This window comes from Echiichthys vipera (assembly GCF_963691815.1).
Source record: "Echiichthys vipera genome assembly, chromosome: X".
NCBI classification, from domain to species: domain Eukaryota; kingdom Metazoa; phylum Chordata; class Actinopteri; order Perciformes; family Trachinidae; genus Echiichthys; species Echiichthys vipera.
In genome coordinates this window covers 20,436,527-20,456,114 of record NC_139825.1, presented here as the reverse complement: position 1 = coordinate 20,456,114, position 19,588 = coordinate 20,436,527, and the positions used below count along the sequence as shown (strand labels likewise).

Below are 19,588 nucleotides of genomic sequence, written 5' to 3'. Positions count from 1 at the left end.
TCATCACCTGCCAGGAAGTGTTTTTTAAATTTTTTTAATCTAGTGTTATTTTGCAGATCAGATGTTTTATGTATTCCGTTATATTTGACCTTTTTAGAGATGCATCTTTATTGGCAGTCTGATTGTAGATTTTATTTTTGTAATGTCACAATATTCAGGACTAAATTAACTGTAAGATACACTAACTGAGTAACTGGGTGTATGTGTGAAGGACTGAGACCTGACTGAGGGTAATTGTATGTACTTTTTCAATAAAGTAAAAAAAAACAACTTATTTTTGAAAAAAGGCCATTGATAAAATTATTTCCTTCAACTGTTGCTGTTTTGTACTTTTTCAATAAAGTTTTTAAAAACTATTGCGTCACTTCCTTTAACTGTTGCTATGGTTTGTACTTTTCAATAAAGTTTTTTAAAAACTATTGCGTCACTTCCTTTAACTGTTGCTATGTTTTGTATTTTTTTCAATAAAGTTGGAAAAAACAACTATTGCGTCACTTCCGTTGAGCTCGGGGCTGGTGTCACGTCAGGGGCTTGTGCTCCGGGGATGCAGCTGGATAGTATTGAGATTTTTAGCAGCTTGAGATCGTGCAGACCAATCACAACTGTTTATCTCATGTGAGGCGGGCTTAAGACGATGACTGATGGCATCACTGTCCAGTCTACAGGTCCATTGAGGGCCACTTACCGGACTCACAAAACTCTGATCAAACTGTCAAACTAGGCAGTGCTGATCAAATTACTTGATATTCTGTTTGTCTATTGCCTATTTCCTGCTTAAAATGTTTTCAGAAACCCATTTTAGTGTACCGTTTTAGCTGTAATTTGACCGTTTGTGACCCGGCCTTTATTCTTTCCCACTGACCAAGCACCATCGTTTCATTGCTGCGATAGGTTGTAGGTCTATCGAATTGTGTTCAGAGACATGCTCTCCACCCTTGATAACGCCAATTAGAAATTGAAAATGTATGTGTTCTTACTGACTACTGTAACCACAAAGTGGCCAAGTGTGGGTTCTTGCAGGAAAACAGTGAAAAAGGTAATTCAATCCAGAGGTTGGACCTGATCAAGAACCTTACTCTATTAAGCAAGTTTACCAAATAGGCCAGGTTTTTCTTGGTTAGCCTGACTCATTTTCATTGCATTTGGTACGATAAAGCACTAGTTGAAACTGCTTTATGGAGTCAGTCTAACTCACTTGATGAAACAGGCTGGTGGTAAAAAAACAGATTTTTTCTCTCTCCTGCACCCTCTTTAATAGACTGAAGAGTGAGCACAACAATGTAGAGATGTAACACCAACACTAGGTGGAGCACTTTTTCAACCAGTTTCTATCCTTATATCCAGGTTTTTAATCCATACTTTTTGATCAGATGATTGTTGTTTGTTAGACTGAGGAATAAGTTTCCAAAGAAAAGAGACAAAAGTGTATTCATAATTTTAATCCAGCTGTTGGTATTTGCAGTTGTGTACACACAATATAAAATCCCTTATCCAAAACGTGAAGAAATAAGAGCACTTGTTGTCCGATGAACTTAGTCTATAGTTTCAAGAGAGATTTTAAACATACGTTTTCTGACATAATACATAAGTTATTATCATAAAAAGATGGTGAAAGAATCTGTTAGAAAAGAAAGAAAACATCAACCTTTAATACATTTTGCAATTTATTTTATTGGACAATAGAGGGATGTGCGCCCGGTGCTTGCCTCAAGCTGGATCTTTTCCAGTTAGAACTTTAACATATGCATTACAAGAGAAAAAAAATATTAGAAAGTTCATGGACCATGGAAAAAAATATTTCATAGTTTTGCTTATAAAATGGAGTTTGAACCTTTGGTTTTGAGCTTACATATTTATGCTGTCTGGACATTATTACAAAATACTTCACTCTGACCAGATATGACTAAACAAGAAACAGTTTTCCAATGAAAGAAAACAGAAACGGATGTGACTGCAAGGCAAAAATTATAAGTATACCAAAGGGATGGGAAAGAAAGTACTGTGAAGACCTGGACTGTATAGAATACACTATTCCATGACAGAAAAGGCTCTTAAATTGAAACATTTAATCTACATATATATAAAAGTAATAACATAAGATTAAGATTGATTGATTGAGCATGAGAAGTTCATACAACTGAAAGGCAATCTCTTGAAATCATGTAAGATGATCCTGCCTAAGATATGAATTTTTGTAGCCTTTACATTACCCAGAAAAATATATATATATATTTACAAAAAAAAAAAATCAAAATGTTTTGCTATGATAAACCTATCAAAGCATGATGGCTTGAATGTGTGTACCGACATAAGAGGTTAAAAGAGTTATTCTCAGGATTTCAGTGCCCTGACACACCTACATCCTCACGATTAGGGCTCCTTGCCTCGCCCTGGTCATGACCATGTGTATTCTAGCCCTCCTCTAAACAGTTCACCCTAAAACGCTTTTAATATTATTCCTATGGTCCTGGGATTTGTTAGTTTGTGAACATGTCTAGTTCGCCCAAAACTGCAACCACAGAAATGTGCGAAAACATAATATTTGCTGCTCTAGATTGTTATAGTTTCAGTTTTAGGGGTGAATTTAGCATTACGGGCCAGTTAGACTGAGGGACATGCCTGATACAGCCACCCAGTCTAGGAGGGCAGGACACACCTGAGGTGAAGAGGGGCAAGTAGCGAAGCTCACAGCCTTGGAAACAAGTGAGTCTATTAGTGTCATCTCTTTACTAAAGAAGCGTGTAGAGAGGATATTACTAACTACCAATTCAACATCAAGAGTGCTGGTCTGTGTTATTGCAATTGCACTCCAAATAAGAATGAGTGTTCACGTGGGACAGATGTAGTGCCATTTCCATTCAGGGGAAATAAGAAATCATGATGGCTTCTCTAGTCTGACATTTTCATCCGACTGACCCTCTAATGTCACAGATATCTAAATACAAGACGAAGATCCATACTCCTCAAATTCAATAGTGTCCAGTTGTGTTGCTGTGACCGCCGCTCCTTTCTGAAGCCTTTGAGAGTTTTATATATCTGCACTCAGACATGCCCTTTTTAACCCCAAATGTCTGAATGCAACATCCACCAAAGCCCGTCTTCCTGCTCCTCCACTGTACTTAGTAGCTGTTGCCATTTATTTGCTGAAGGTCCACCTGAACCATGTTGATCCCACTGCTGGCTAATCGACCTAGGCTCTCTGCAGATAAGGTTTCCATGGTAACAATGGTATGCTGGTCACTGGCTGACACTGCTCCTGTGCTGACTTTTGTAACTGCTGTCGGGGAAGCAGCATCAGTCGAGACTGTGGTGCTGCTGGTTGTAGCAACTGGTTTCTTGTTCAAGTGGGTTTTGATGTGCTTGGAGAGGTGATCGCTGCGCATGAAGCGTTTGGGACACTCTGAGCAAACAAACCTTTTTTCACCTGAAAAGGTGGAGATATAAAAATCAATATTAATTTGTCTTTGCAGTTTCAAGCAAGTATTTGGACTTCTTTAACGTTTTGCAGTTGTGCGAGATTTAATGTTAAATTAATGAAACTAGTGATCGACCGATACCGGCATCGGTTGATATGGGCTGCTGCGTTCGCCGAGTTTTTTACAGCATTATTCACAGACAGGCGTCCACAGGCAGCTCTGTGTTACTGGAGACACTGCAGTTCACTTGCAAACCGTGCAGAGTAGAGTGCTGAAGCCTGCTCTTCAAGACAACGCTAAGTTTTCAACTTTCAAAGCGTCTTTGAGCTGTTTAACTTAGCTGAAATATTGCCGTACACATTGATAGTGGAAACACGAATGCCAAATGCATGCTCTGTATGTGTTTTGCTTGAAACTATAGTTAAGCTAGTTTGTGGGTCCAAATGTAAAGATGAATGCCAAATGCCTCGTCTATAAAACTGCTGCCATTGTGTGTCTAGGTATTTATACGGTTACGAACACTGGTCATAGGGTTAAGTAATGCTGACGTTGTTCCATGGTTCTGTTCAGTGTTGTAGGAGTTTTATTTAGCGACCACCTGGCTGGAGGTTTGGACGCGTGTGTTTGTTTCTATCTCCCTCTCTCCCTACTTGGAGCGGGGCAGAGTTCCCTTACCATTGCAGTAATATTATGGTCTATAGTGTACGGTTTAGAGCCCTAAACTAGCTAGCGTTAGCAATCCAGTTCAATGGTGGTTAAGTTTTTCAGTCAAAAGTGTGTGTGTGTGTGTGTGTGTGTGTGTGTGCGTCTCACTCAGTGGGACACACGCAGCACAGCATATATGAGGGTGCGGCGCCGACTGATGGAGAGCTTTTGAAATCAGGGTTCCCCACAGCACTTTTAGGCGACCGCCAAAGCGACACACGCCTGCCGCCTTAACTAAAGTCGTCATTCCAAACCGTGACCAACTCCAGATATTCCTGTAATTTCATTGCAACATCAGCCGTTGATATTGACAAGTCGTTCAATTATTTTGTGGCGTTTTCATGCCTTTAATTGATAATGACAGGAAACAGCTGGAGAGAGGGGATGACATGCAGCAAAGGGCCACAGGTGGGATTCAAACCCGGGCCACTGCGTTGAGTATCTTAGCCTTACCCCTTTACTTGTTCTACCTCACCTGTTGTTAATATTTGTTAAATATTGTTTACTTGTTCTACCTCACCTTTTTTAAGTTAAACTTTTTTTTTTTTTTAAATTGAGACTCGTAACATTTGTTATCCTTATTGTGTAATTTTTATGATGTAAATCGAGGGAGAAAAAGTATCAGCTTCAAATATCGGCTTAAGAAATATATCGGCCATCAGCGAAGGCTGATGAAAAAAAAACGGTAACGTCATTGGCCCTAAGAAACCATATCGGTCGATCCCTAAATGAAACCCTTACCTGTGTGTGTTCTCTTATGGCGTTGAAGCTCATCTGAACGGGTGAATCGTTTTCCGCAGAATGACCATCCGCAGACGAAGGGTCGTTCTCCGGTGTGCCAACGCAGGTGGGCCCTCAGGTGAGAGGTCTTGCCGTAGATCTTCCCACAGCCAGAGATGTGACAAATGTGCTGCTTCTTTTTAGTTGGGTCACTGTTTGATGTAAAAAAACAAATCCGATTTAGAGGGTTACTGATTTTTCCACGTGACATTCGGCGGGCACATACAATCAGCTAAAATAGTAAACATCACTGACTTATGAACAGCAAAAATCAAAGGTATAAGACATTTAACAGTAAAGTGGTTCAATGACATACCGTCCTTCTCCATCCTTGCAGAAGGGGCAGGTGCAGGCTTCCCTGCGGTTACGTCGTCCTTGAGGTTGTGGGCTTAAATCCTCATCATCCATAGCTGTGCTATCATCCAAATTTTCTCCGCCGGTGTGTAAAACCTGCTCTCCTGTAGTGATGGAAAAGGAAATACTCATGTGAGATCTTTTTTAACAATGGTTTGAGATCTATTTGGTTTATATACATTTCATTATTCAAGTTCAGAACAAACTCCAAATAATTCATTCATACCAGTTTTTTTAAATAATAAAAGTCAATCCCATTGCTCTGGGAGATTACAGTTTGCGCGTATTTAAGGACCTTAAATGCCAAACACGCATTGATGCGCCTTTTTATATAATTTTTGCCAAAGACACGCCTAAAAATGAAATTGTGCACGTACGTTTATGTTCATGTCACAGTTAACACGACAGAAAAATGTATCCACACTTCTATTGTTATGTGGAGCACATATAATCACGATTTTATACCCCTACTGGTTTCTGTCTGAAAAAAATAATTTAGGAAATATAATGATCGCTTCCAGCTGGACTCAATCTCACCCGAGCAAAGCACACACACAGTATCCAAAAATGAGACTGATAAAAAAGTTCATTTTTAATGTCAAAAACACACTTTTTGTTGATAACCTCCTTTGTGAGGTGCTTATGTGGCTGCTTTGTTACAGCAAGGAGATGTGTACATGATACATCTCCAGAATGAGTCACTGTAGCTTGTTTCTGATTGGAGCAATCTAAGGGGTTACAACCGTCCCCCGTTGCAACTGTACCTGGTCTCCCCTACTATGAAATGTATTTTTTCAAAGGTGGCAGTAATGTAGTGCGCACTGGTACAATCATTTCCACCACAGTAGATATGAGATGTGGCCTGAAAATCATCTGTAAGATGTTTGTGAACGTGACATACACACACACACACGCACACACACACGCACAGCGTTCGGAGCTGAGAACAGCTGACCGAGACTCATCATTGTTTAATACTTGGTTGCCTTTTAACATGACTGTACAACATGAAAGATGTATAGGCCAGAAAAGACGAGAAGCAAAGTTTCAACAAAGTTTGTCTACCAATGTAAGTAGCCTACCAGTGACCTGTACTATTTGAATATAGGTCAAATGCCAGATGCCCTACAGACTTTAACTACTACCCTAAAGTAAATGTTAGTAATGTCAGTACAGACACTGATGTGTAGTAAGATCCAGTATTCAGTGCTGCTGGAGTCCAGACAAAGCATATAACGTGTAGCTGATGAAAAGCACATGATTTAATTTTAGGCAGAGCAAATCACATTGCAGTGAAAACAATGATTGCTCAGGCTTCGCACATGTGAACTAGCAAGTGTGAACATATTGTGAGGGGCTGCCAATAACAGAACTAAAGAAGGGTTTAGGCATGATAACGGCTGCTATAAGATGGGAGGGATCAAGTTACACCCGTACTACCACGCAAAAGTTGTGGCCAACCCGCAACTACAGTCATCTAATGTGACTTACAGGACTATGGAGATGCAGTGTCACCAAGAAAGTAAAACAGTTTCAACAGGAACAACAATACAGTGCAGTAAAATCAAGAGCCCAGGGATACACTGGACCAGCTGAACTGGTTTAACCTGTAAAGTGCACCTCACAGACAAAGAACCAAAGAGATCAAATCCAGAGGTACAATATACTTTGCATTTTGTTCTGGGGGAACAAAATGTCAATATAGCAAGTAAACCTAATTTTCTAGATGACTTAACATGTACTCAGTCCAACTACCAATTAGTGTACTGCTGAATTAGAACTGTGTATTTCGTTATTAGTCTTCTTCTCTAAAATAACTAAAGGCAAACATAATCAAATAGGTTAATTTCAGCCTCTGTTATTATGATTATAGCAAAAATAAGCATGTCTTAAAAGTATGACTAGAATGGCAAAGTTGAATAACTAAATTTAGAAATAGGATAAAGTCCTGCATGAGGATTTAATCATTTTAATACAAATTAAGTCCTTCACACAAGTGAAGTCAAATGTAAAAGATTGCAAAATACTGTATACACTTTAAAAAAAAAAAAAAAAAACACACACACACAACATCAATTATTCCTAGAAAAAAAATTGACCCACCTGCTGTGCTGGCGATGGTGATGGGAACAGTCTGCAGTTGGTGCATCTGCAGCCCAGAGCCTCCTCCGAGTGTGTTGAGATTTATGGTCTGGATGCCTGGGATCTGAACAGTGTTGACAGATACTCCTCCAGCTGCAGCACCACCCTGAGCCTGGCCAAGTTGGGGTAGAGACTGCATTGGGGCCAGTGTGATCTGTGGTCCTGTCGGACTCTGGATCTGAATGGTTTGCCAGCTCACCTGGCCATTGGGGCCTACAGTGCGCAGGAGAATAGGGCCTGTGTTTGGCATAAATTGAAGATTTTGAAGCCCTTCCTGGCTGAGTGTCGGTGTCGCAAATACCTGACCCCCAGCTGTCGTAACAGTACCAGCCTGGATGGTCTGGAGGGGTGTTCCACCTTGGATAACCTGCTGAGGCTGGATAAGGATCTGCTGTGGCTGCTGCCCATCTCTGTTGTCTGGCTGTATCGGGACACCCAGAGAAGATGCTGCGTTCTGCTGGAATGTGCCCGTCACCACTCCATTGCTGTTCTGCGTTTGGGCCATCCCATAAGAAGAGGTCTGCGTGGTGACAGTGGAACCACTTGACATGTAACCTACCCCACTAGACACTGGATGTTGCTGTTGCTGTATGAGTTGGTTTCCCCCTGTATCCCCTCCACCATTTAAATCCCCCCCTCCACTTGTTCCTGTGCTGACAGGCAACAAAGTGATGTTTCCATTTAGTGACACAGGCATATTTGCGAGGAACTGGGGCTGGTTTTGTAACATACCATTGCCTAGGCTTATATTTTGTATGGGGATAGCTCCCTGAAGAAGACTGGGCATTGTTATGATGTTTCCGGTTGCACCAGCTCTGTTGGTTGCAGCTATGATCTGCTGGCCATTAGAAGACACAATCTGAAACTGCTGCCCCTGTCCAGCAGCAGAATCCTGCTGAGCATGTGCCAACTGCAGTGGCTGGCCATCTACTGTCTGAAACTGGGGAATGACCTGGTACTGGATGTTGGGCATCATCCCTGATATGGTAGTAAGCAACTGCTGACCTTGCATCGATGGAGCCTGAGCTACTACATATTGCTGTGGCTGCTGCTGTCCCTGAGTGCTCACTGTAGTTGCTGATGGTGTCAGCACCTGTCTGCTCTTGCCCATGTCTCCTACTGTCATCATCACCCCTGAGGAGTCAGTGGTGATGGTGTTAGTGCCTGAGGTTGCTTGAACACTAAGAGGGACAACCTGCCAGCCGTTGGCATTGGAGGTGAAAACACCCTGGTTCAGGTCCAGCTGTTGCTGCTGGTTTTGTTGTTGTTGCTCTGCAGGGGAATCGTTCTCTCCTGGGGTGTCAATTCGACTGCACGTGGCTGCCAACAAGGCGAGAGGAGATGGCTGCTGTGAGTCCTGGAAAGAGAATACATAAAAGGAACAGATAAGGGATTTGTATAGTAAAAATAAAATGCATTTTATTATCTAGCTGCAGCTGTGAGAAATAAATTGATGTCAATCTACTGACACAGTAAATTGGTTATGGAGATAATACAAATACAAATATATATAATATATATATATATATATATATATATATATATATATATATATATATATATATATAATATATATAATGGCTTTAAAATAAAACAAAAGGGGTAAAACATGAGACTTGAAACATATAGATCCGAAGTTGGAGGGCCTGAACTTAAAAAGGGCAAATTATGTTTTCAAAATAAAACATTTTGACTTTGTCGCGGAAAAATGTGATTGGGTTTGGATTTTTTTTCTAAAAAAAATGACATTGCTTTACATTGCCACACTTCCAAAACGCCATTCATAATATTACACCTATGCATGTCTGTTTCCAGCACTTGACTGAGATGGGGTGGGGGTGGGGGGTTGTAATAAGTCCAAGGGAAGCGGTGTGTGAGTATGGGAGGGAGGGACCACATTTTTTTCCCAGAGCAGCGGCGGGCTCGGCTTCCCCTCCCCCCAAACCCACCCATCTCCCTCCCACACTTTATTTTTGCCCTATAAACTGACACACTCCTCTAGCCACCCCCTCCAGGGCCAGCCAAATGGGCCGAGCGAAATGCGCATGAAGTGCCGGGGTTTGACGGGAACACCCCGTGTGGGCGACATTTACCTGCCCATTCCCCCACCCCAGAGACATGTGCTCCGGAGAGAAAATCAACAACCCATTTCCAATTACCTTTAGCGATGAATTACAGACTCAAACACACTAAGTAGGGGAATAAATTGCAAGGTCAGTAGGTATGAAGTGGTGAGCGTAGTTAAATGCTTCTCGGGCTGACAATCATCTCGATTTGGCAAACAGGCAAAAAGTCCAGTAAACATACTTGAGCGTTTGTGTTTCGCTTTTGACTGTAGCCTCCACCGCTCTCCACCGCGGCCATTTCATCCTGCTGATGATCTGCGGAAGAAGAGCTTTTTAAGAGCACGTCTTGTTTAAAGTTGCGACATTTGAAACAGCACATCACCAAACTTGAGTCACATTCAGGAAAGGGGGTAGAAAACACATAGCTTAAAGTTAGGACCGATCTCACAACATAACTAGACTTCGAAAGGAAACCGCCTAACAGTGGAGCAATTCAGGGAAAGACATGCAAAGGAAATCCATGCCACAAGTGCTCGAGAGGGCCAGCTAGCCTATTAGCTAAATGCTAACAGGAACCACAACAAGTAATGTTCAGAACAAAGTGTTAAAGCTTAAGGACACCGACACCGTTACACTCCACCACTAAATATAACGTAGCTAGCGCAAGTGCATTGGATAAAGTTGAATAAATTGTTGTGTGTGCGTGCGTGTGTGTGTGTGTCAGTTAAGAACAGAAGTTAACGTTAAGTTGCTGTTACACAGAAACAATATCATACTTACAACAGTGAATATATTTACAAACATGTACTCTAATTCGGACTTTTAACTGAAAAACGTAATGCTGTCGTTCACAACATGCCACTGAAGTTTAAAAAGTTCACTTACTGCTCATGATTTGAAGACGGGAGGAGTTTCTCTGCTCTTTTTTCGGGTTGACAACTTTTCACAACGTCGCACAGACTTGACTGTTGCTCCCCCTATGGAGGAAACGGACAGGTGTGCTCGATTTAAGGACCTGTGGAGCCTGGCTGCCACATCCTCTGAGGCATGCCATCTATATTTATAAAGCGCATTTCAAACCAAGGCAACTCAATGTGCTTTACACAAAGACAAAACATTTTTTAAAAACAGCATAAAAACAAGAAACACAGTTAAAAGCAGGAGCAAAGAAGAATGAAAAAAGAAAATAAATAATGCCATTAGCTCAACTATAAGAAACATGAAAAGAGACGTGTTTTTAACCTGGATTTAAAAGTGCTCACAGTTGGGGCTGATTTCAGATCTGCTGGTAGTTTGTTCCAGTTGTGTGCAGCATCACAGCTCAATGCTGCTTCACCATAGTCTGAACTCTGTGCTCCACTATCTGACCTGAGTCTGTAGATCTCAGCTCTACTGGGTTTATACTCTACTAACATGTCATTCATGTATTCTGGACCAAAACCATTCAGAGATTTGTAAACCAGTAGCAGAACTTTAAATCTATTTTGTAGCTGACTGGGAACCAATGTACGGTCTTAAGAACTGGGCTGATGTGATCTGATCTCTCTGTTCTGGTTAAAACTTGAGCTGCAGCTGTTTGATACTTTTGGGGGGAGTCCTGTCAGAAGACTGTTACAGTAGTCGAGTTTACTGGAGATGAAAGCAGGAATCAGCTTCTCCTGATCAGTTTGGGACATAAAACCCTTAATTCTGGATATGTTCTTAAGTTGATAAAAGGCAGATGAGCACTAATACTTTATTGACATGATTGAAACCCTTATGTTACAGCAGCTCAAGTTACATGAATAGTATAGTATACAGCCATTTATATGAAATGGTAAAAAATGATAAAGTTACAGTAGAAAAAAATAAAAGTAGGCACAGTACAGAATAAAGAACAACAACTATGATAAAAAAGTAAGAGATAAGAGATGACATATTTACACTATACACACAACCAGTCGTACATACAGATATTTTGAATGGAAATAAATAGGATGATAAGCGGCTGTGTTGCAGTAAGTGGTGAATGATCGTGGCATCAGTGTTACAGTATGTATCATACAGCCTGACTGCCATTTGGATGTGGATTGGCCAGCAGCTTTTACACTGTTTATTTGAAACAACAATAAAAATGTTAAAATAATTTAATATTACAAAATAGCATTGATTCTTTCAACCACATCTCACAATCATCACCAACGGCAACATGTGTGATTTATCATAACTAACTTAATAGAAGTAATTTGCATTTGGTAATTTGTGTTTGCTTTTATTTCACTTAATTTATGTTGATTTCCAGTTAACCTTTAGAAGATATTTCACCAATGTTGAGTGAAATAAAAATAAAAAAGGTAATTACCATTCAACTTTATTTGATGTAAGTTATACTGATTGCTTTTAAACATCTCTTCAGCAGCCAACAACCTATTAACGCACAACCGTAGCCCAAACTGCTTGTCATTATGAGAAACACGTGCCCAAATCTTAAAGTTATTACATTTAGTAACAATATGACGTGTTTGAAATTAAACTCCCTGTGATGTCTCTTCGCCTCCTGTTCACTGTACTGTCGCACTGTCCCAGTCGCTAAAAGAAGCGCACCCCTCTGGGAGCTGCTCGCGAAGGGCAGCTGCTCTCCTCCAATGGGAAAGCTCGTTTCTGTCAGCGAGAGCGAACTAGCCAATTAAACTGGCCTAAAGGCGGATGATTGGGCGGGACCAAGCACGGTAGGTTGTAACCCTGAGTATGATTGACGTTGAGTTATCTGTTTTCCGCTGAAATGGCGCCACGAGCAAACATGTTCACCTAGATATTGATACGTCCTCTTACTTTTCTGTGCTGCCTTATCATTCAGCAGTGTAAAGGACGCGTTCATATCTTGTATGAAAACAGAGGCGATGAGGCAGGGGGTCGGACTGGGTATGTAAGTCTTGCCTCCGTGGCCACTGGCCACTCCCTGGTGGCGCCCTATGGGCTGGGAAACAGCAAGGAGGCGGGAGGAGTCCATCTGGGTGGAGGAGAGGAGACCCCCATCACAATAGCCCAACACTGGCTGTAACCGCGCTGGGAGGAGAACATGTCTAGCTTGTGGGAGGGCTTTTATCATTGCGATGTGCGAGGGGGCTGTCAGTGGAGCAGCACATGTGCCCATGTAAACAGGACAGAGGGTGGAGTCCATCATCATGGCCAAGCCTGCATCCACCAAGTCAAACTCTGATGTCACTACAGTTAGTCATAGATATGACGTTTTCTCTTTTATTTATTTCCAACCCCATCACCACAAACACACACAAAATAGGGTCAGTTAAAACAACTTCTTCCGTGTAGCATCTGGATGTCGTGCACTATTCACTGGCTAACATCAGTGTAGGCCTAGGGACCATTTCTGCATAATTAGGCTACAGGAGGACAGGACTCAGTTGATAAACAAACTATAATACTATTTATCAAATAAACAAAAAAATCGTTAATTAACTGAGGGAAAGGGCATAGTGTAGTTACTAGGATTCAAGGACATTCACGGCCCAGGCATCTACCGGGGGTCTGGGGATCTTCCCTGGGCACTTTTTTATGCACTCTTGTAGCCTATTTATATTCAACAAAAAGAAAGTTGAGTATCAGTGATTTAGATCTGTTGGCTATGTTGTAGGCTATTCAAGTGACCCAGTTGTGACAGTGAGACAGAGAGGCTGCATGCACAATACCAGGACCCCAAATCTGAAGCAGCTAAATGGAATCCAGCCCTCATTCGCATGTCTTCATTCCAACGCTGGCTGTCAGGATGTTGCCCGGTAAATAATGTGGGCTTCGTAGATAATTGGCAGTCTTTCTGGGGAAAACCTGGTCTTATTAGGAGAGATGGTATTCATCCTACTTTGGAGGGTGCCCCTCTGATGTCTAACAACCTGGACGCAGTTGTTAGCGGTCTAAAACCATGACAACACAGTGTTGGGATCAGGAAGCAGAGTGGCAGTCTTACACACCTCTCTGTGCTCCCCGTGGAGAATTTTCCAGCTCAGTATCCTATACAAACACTGTGTGCCCCACGATCATTTAAATTAACAAGATCGAAAAATGAACAGAAGAGGAGCTATAAAGAAAAACTTGATACAAATCAACGCAAAATCTGCGATTATGCAACAAAATCCTAAAATAAAATGTGGACTTTAAAACATCAGATCTCTGTCATCTAAAGCTGTATTAGTAAATTATCTGATATCAGATAACCATATTGATTTACTCTGTCTGACCGAAACATGGCTGCGTCCCGAAGAATATGTTAGCCTAAATGAATCCACTCCTCCCAGTCATATTAATACTCATATTCCTCGAGGCAGTGGTCGAGGAGGAGGCGTTACAGCTATTTATGACTCAGGCCTATTAATCAACCCTAAACCTAAACTAAAATATAATTCATTTGAAAGTCTTGTTCTTTATCTTTCACATTCAACCTGGAAAACTGTGCAGCCAATTATACTTGTTATAGTGTACCGTGCTCCTGGTCCGTACTCTGAATTTCTATCTGAATTCTAAGAGTTTCTGTCAAATTTAGTCCTTAAATCTGATAAAGTAGTCATTGTAGGATATTTTAATATTCATGTGGACGTTGTTAATAATAGCCTTAGTATTGCATTTATCTCTCTATTAGATTCGTTTTTAGTCAGCGTGTCCATAAACCTACTCACTGTTTTAATCACACCCTCGACCTTGTTTTGGTTTATGGTGTGGAAATCAATGACTTAATAGTCATTTCACAGAATCCTATTTTATCAGACCATTATTTAATAACTTTTGAATTCATATTACAGGACTACTCACGTCTGGGTAAAATTGTCTACACTAGATGTTTATCTGATAGTGCTGTAACTAAATTTAAGGAAGCCATTCCATCTGCATTTAATTTAATGCCTTATCCTTATATTCAAGATTCCTGTAGTAACGTAAGTTTATCTGAAATTGATCACCTTGTTGACAGTGTTGCAGGCTCACTACGAACAACAGATGAAGTTAGCCCCATGGTATAACTCACAAATCTGTGAATTAAAACAAATATCGCGAAAATAAAGTAAAGTAAATGGCGCTCTACTAAATTGGAGGAATCTCACTTAGTTTGGCAAGAAAGTCTTAAAACATATAGGAAGGCCCTCTGTAATGCGAGAGCAGCCTATTACTCATCTTTAATAGAGGAGAATAAGAACAATCCTAGATATCTTTTCAGCACTGTAGCCAGGCTGACAGAGAGCCACAGCTCTATTGAGCCATGTATTCCTATAACCCTCAGTAGTAACCACTTCATGACCTTCTTCAATGACAAAACTATAACTATTAGAGACAAAATCAACTCGCTTGGCACAGATTTTTCTTCAAACCCAGGAACCTTAGAAACAACTGTACGACCTGATATATTCTTGGACTGCTTTTCTACAGTTGACCTTAACAAATTAACCTCTACTATTTCAGCATCAAATCCTTCTACTTGTCTCCTAGACTCTATTCCACCTAGGTTACTTAAAGAAGTGTTACCTTTAGTTAGCACTCCTGATTAACATGTCTTTATCAGCAGGTTATGTACCACAGTCTTTTAAAGTAGCTGTAATTAAACCTATTCTTAAAAAGCCCAGTCTTGATCCTGAGGTACTAGCTAACTATAGACCTATATCTAACCTTCCTTTTCTCTCTAAGATCCTCGAGAAATTAGGCGCCAATCAGCTGTGTGACTTTTTACATAATAATGACTTATTTGAGGGCTTCCAGTCAGGATAGAGAGACAGCACTGGTAAAAATTACTAACAACCTTCTGATAGCTTCAGACAAAGGACTTGTTTCTGTGCTTGTTTTACTAGATCTTAGTGCGGCCTTCGACACTATTGACCATCGCATCCTGCTACAGAGACTGGAGCATCTAATTGGCATTAAAGGAACCGCACTGAGCTGGTTTAAGTCATATTTATCAGATAGATCTCAGTTTGTACATGTTAATGACAAATCCTCCATGCACACTAAAGTTAGTCACAGAGTCCCACAGGGCTCTGTCCTTGGACCGATTCTTTTCACCTTATATATGCTTCCCTTAGGAAATATTATAAGGAAGCACTCCATAAACTTTCATTGTTATGCTGATGATACACAATTATATTTGTCGATCAAACCAGAAGAAACCGATCAGTTAGCTAAACTTCAAATGTGCATTTAGGAAATAAAAAGCTGGATGAGCTGCAATGTTCTGATGTTAGTCAGATAAAACTGAAGTTATTGTACTTGGCCCTGAAGGCCTCCGAAACTCAATAGCTAAAGACATTGTTACTCTGGATGATGTTGTGTTGTCCTCCTGCACCACAGTAAGGAATCTGGGTGTTATTTTTGATCAGGATATGTCCTTCGATACTCACATAAAACTAACGACAAGGACTGCATATTTCCACCTTTTTTAAAGCTGATTTTGTTCTGCTTAATTTTGCTGCTATAGGCCTAGTCTGCCGGGGGACAATACTTTTCCAGATACTCTGAGCTTCTCTCCTCTGTGTCTGTATCATTCATGTCTCATCAATGCATGTTACTAATTCCACTTCTTCCCTGGAGTTGTTTGTGCTTTGTCGTCTCGCAGGTCTCTGCTGATCGTGGTGGTCCTGCATGACGCCTCCTGCTGCTATTATCACTGATAGTCATATATACTATCACTAGTTTAATAAACTATAAAATTTGTAGCCATAAAAACACCATCAGCGGTATGTCTTGCTGTATCGTAGCTGCTATTGCCACTACTCAAAATTGATCATGTTTGCCACCATAATTACTGTCATATTCATAATCTATCACCTTAGCTGTGCTTGTTTCCACTTTTCTGCTGTATTAACTGCCATGACATATAAGTCATATTCACATTACTATAGATATTATTATAGTTACTGTTACGCTTTGGTTGCTTGCATCTCTGGAAGTGTGTCTGTCTCTGTCTTTGTGTCTGTCTTTGTCTTTATCTGTCCATCTGTGCGTCTTTTCTCTCTTTCTCTCTCCTTTTCTTCCGCCCCAACCGGTCAAGACAGATGTCCGTCCTCCACAGAGCTGGGTCTGTCCGATGTTCCTGCCTGTTATAGGGAAGGTTTTCGTTGCCTCCGTACTCTACGGAGGAATTGTTGGGTCTGTGTAAATCTTAAATAAGTCCTGGTGTGTCGTCTATACCTACTCTATATACCTATACCTACTCTACTTGAAATTAATTTAATCTTTTACATGTTATTTCTTACTGTGACAGTCCAAATGTCTAAAGCCCAATCCCTTGCAAAGTAAAGAGCAACCTTTACTGTCAAATCAATTTAGTGGAGTAAAAGGTCTAATAGGGAAGTATAAGGATAAAGTAGCAGAAACAAATTAATCAACTAAAAAAGATAAAATCTTTAAAAGCGTACTAAAGTAGCCCACAGTAAACAACTTAAAGAAAGAAAATCAAAATGTGGGACTGTATTATACACATGTGGAACACATACAGATGAACTTGACAAATTAAACATACAAAGCTCTGGTTCGTTGATGGTAGACATCTATCAAAGGAAATATTAGCCTAATAAAAACAGCTTTGGGTTTTCCAGGTTGTGACAAACCTTTGCCTTTTTGAGTCATAATTAAAAGTCAAGTCATCAGACTTGAGCTTTAAGTCTGTCCACAACTTCAAGGTGACCAAGCTGTTTTTAAGAGCCCTATATATATATATATATATATATATATATATATATATATATATATATGTGTGCGTGTGTATGGGCATGTGTATGTGTATGTAGGTGTATATGTATATATATAATTTATTATATACTCTTTATCATCACTAACTTATTGATTTTTAATTGGTTTATATTTTCTACCTGCCAACTCAGATACTTAGGCTTTCTTATTGATCTTATTAGTCTATTTGTTTATTTATATGTATTACAACCGTTATTTATTTATTTTTATCTACTGATACATTACTTTATTCACTTGGTTATTTATCTATCCACCTTTTCTCTTCCTCGAACATCATTGTTATTATTATTTTTCTTTTGTTTGTCTTTAATTTACTTTTATCTGTGCATGTCCATCTACTGGGGCTGGGTGCCGGAGGAAGTGGGTCGATATCTGTTCTGGGGTATACTCTATATGGATCTGTAATCAGAACTCTATTGGTTTTGTAATATGTAAAACACAATAAACAGAATGTTCAAAAAAAGAGTGTCAGTAAAAAGGAAATAATGGCCCATTATAAACAGATTACATTCTATAACCTTACATACATCTGGGGATAACAATGACCTGGACAGATGAGAACATTCACAGGCTTGTGTTGACTTATTTCTTTTCTTTTCTTTTTTATAATTTCCTTTTATTAGGCTATGATGCCAGACATAAGTTTGTTTACCCTTTCAAATGTGGCTACATTGTCTGGATTCTTTGGGTTTGTTTTCAATCTTTTATGTAAAATCTTGCCATCAGGCATTCTTACTCCAGCATTGCCTCCACCTATCGTGTTGGAGTTCCGACTTTGGCAACAATTGTCCCCAGTGTTGCAATCAATGTCAATTTGGGAGAGTCTGGAGGGGAAATTCAGGCCTGTTCCGAAAAAAAAAAAAGATTGGCTGGAGATTGCCAGGGACTTCCAGCAGAGATGGAATTTCCCTAATTGTATAGGTGCCATAGATGGCAAGCATGTTAAAATACAGGCCCTTGCATCAACTGGGTGACTATTTTATACACATTTTATATTAAAACTATAAAGGCACCTTTTCCATTGTCCTGCCTGCAGTTGTAGACGCCAGGTACTGGTTCCAGATTGTAGATGTGGGGGCCTACGGAAGGAACAGGGATGGACGCATCCTCGCTGTCTCCCCTTTCGGATAAGCGTTCAAGGATGACCTTCCTCTCCCAGACGCCGAACAGCTTGGTCCAGCACCACATGTATTTATGGGAGATGAGGCTTTTCCTCTGCGAAAAGATCTCCTGCGGACTTTTCCAGGACGTCAGCTTCTCAGAGCACAGCGTGTTTTTAATTATCGGCTGTCACAAACTAGGCAAATAGTTGAAAATTGTTGGTGCATGTGTCTTAATATGACTGTGGAGATGTGTTGATCTTTTGACAAGATGAGTGGATGCTTTGTCTCTTCTTGTAGAGCTGCCTTACTCAAACGGCCTCCAACCCTCACAAGTCCATCCTTGAGACACGGGTCCAGTTTCTAAATAGAACTGTCTCTTGGCACAGATTTTCAAGCCGATAGGCCTGCAATCTCCTCCTTTAACCTTTTCTGCTGACTGTAGCAAATGATGGAAACTTCAGCATCCAAGAGATTCCCAGCCGACAATGTTTGACTAATTGCCTTTTTTGCTCTCTCCATCTCCAGCGACACGTGACCCATCTGCATCTTTTCTGTTGACCTCAAGAGCATGCAATTCCTTTCTCTTTCGTCTCAACTGCAGAAGGATCCTATTCCATTTGAGAAACCACCCAACTGCCATCTTAAGTTTCCTCCAATTGGAAAAGTATAATAGGAGCTGGTCTGTAGCATTAGATGAGTCTTCTATGTTGATTGTGTTTACTGTGGCATTCCTTTGGACCTTTACATCATCGACTGAAATGATGTCTCCAGGCTCACTTTTCTGGGTCGAAGAGAAACCTTGGGTTGAAGAGAAACCATTCAGAAGGTCTCCAACCTTCATACAGGGCATAATCCGTAGGGTTGTCTTTGGTATTTGGTATTGATGTACCTCCACTGAGAGACATGAGTTGCATTTCTGATGGTTGACACCCGATTCGGAATGTGTGGAAACGTCTGTCCTCATTTTGAATGTACTTGAGCACTGAAGTACCGGTACTGTCTGTTCAGAAAATTGACTGATCCAATGGCATCTCCAATTCTGTTCTTAACATCTGATCAACTTGAACAGCTAGAACAGCAGCTGTAAGCTCCAGACGAGGAATAGTTATCCGTTTCATGGGGGGTGACTCTCTAAGGTAGGTGACAGTGACAAATCCATCTTTATTGGCATATGAAAAGTTATGCAGCTGTGCTTTAATGGGCTGTCCAAAGTGCTTGGGCTTGATGCATCTCTCAACTTTTAATGAGACAACCCTTTCAGATCCTCCAGCCATTCGGTCCACTGATGGCTATTGTCTGC

The 19,588-nt window shown here is 40.6% G+C and overlaps 1 protein-coding gene across 2 annotated transcripts; it reads right to left on the bottom strand.

Annotated features, from left to right (window-relative positions):
- Window positions 1-1,463: 1,463 nt before the first annotated feature.
- sp1 (sp1 transcription factor) lies at window positions 1,464-10,413 on the bottom strand. 2 transcript variants are annotated; one of them, XM_083939656.1, is made up of 6 exons: window positions 10,349-10,413; window positions 9,705-9,778; window positions 7,359-8,754; window positions 5,218-5,359; window positions 4,863-5,053; window positions 1,464-3,424 (listed from the first exon to the last, which is right to left on the bottom strand). In XM_083939656.1, the coding sequence occupies exons 1-6, from the start codon at window positions 10,353-10,355 to the stop codon at window positions 3,120-3,122; spliced, it is 2,115 nt and encodes a 704-aa protein (XP_083795782.1). In that variant the 5' UTR covers window positions 10,356-10,413; the 3' UTR covers window positions 1,464-3,119. The 2 variants fall into 2 exon arrangements, with proteins under 2 accessions (XP_083795782.1, XP_083795783.1); XM_083939657.1 differs by lacking the exon at window positions 10,349-10,413 and adding an exon at window positions 10,244-10,304.
- Between the last annotated feature and the right edge of the window lie 9,175 nt (window positions 10,414-19,588).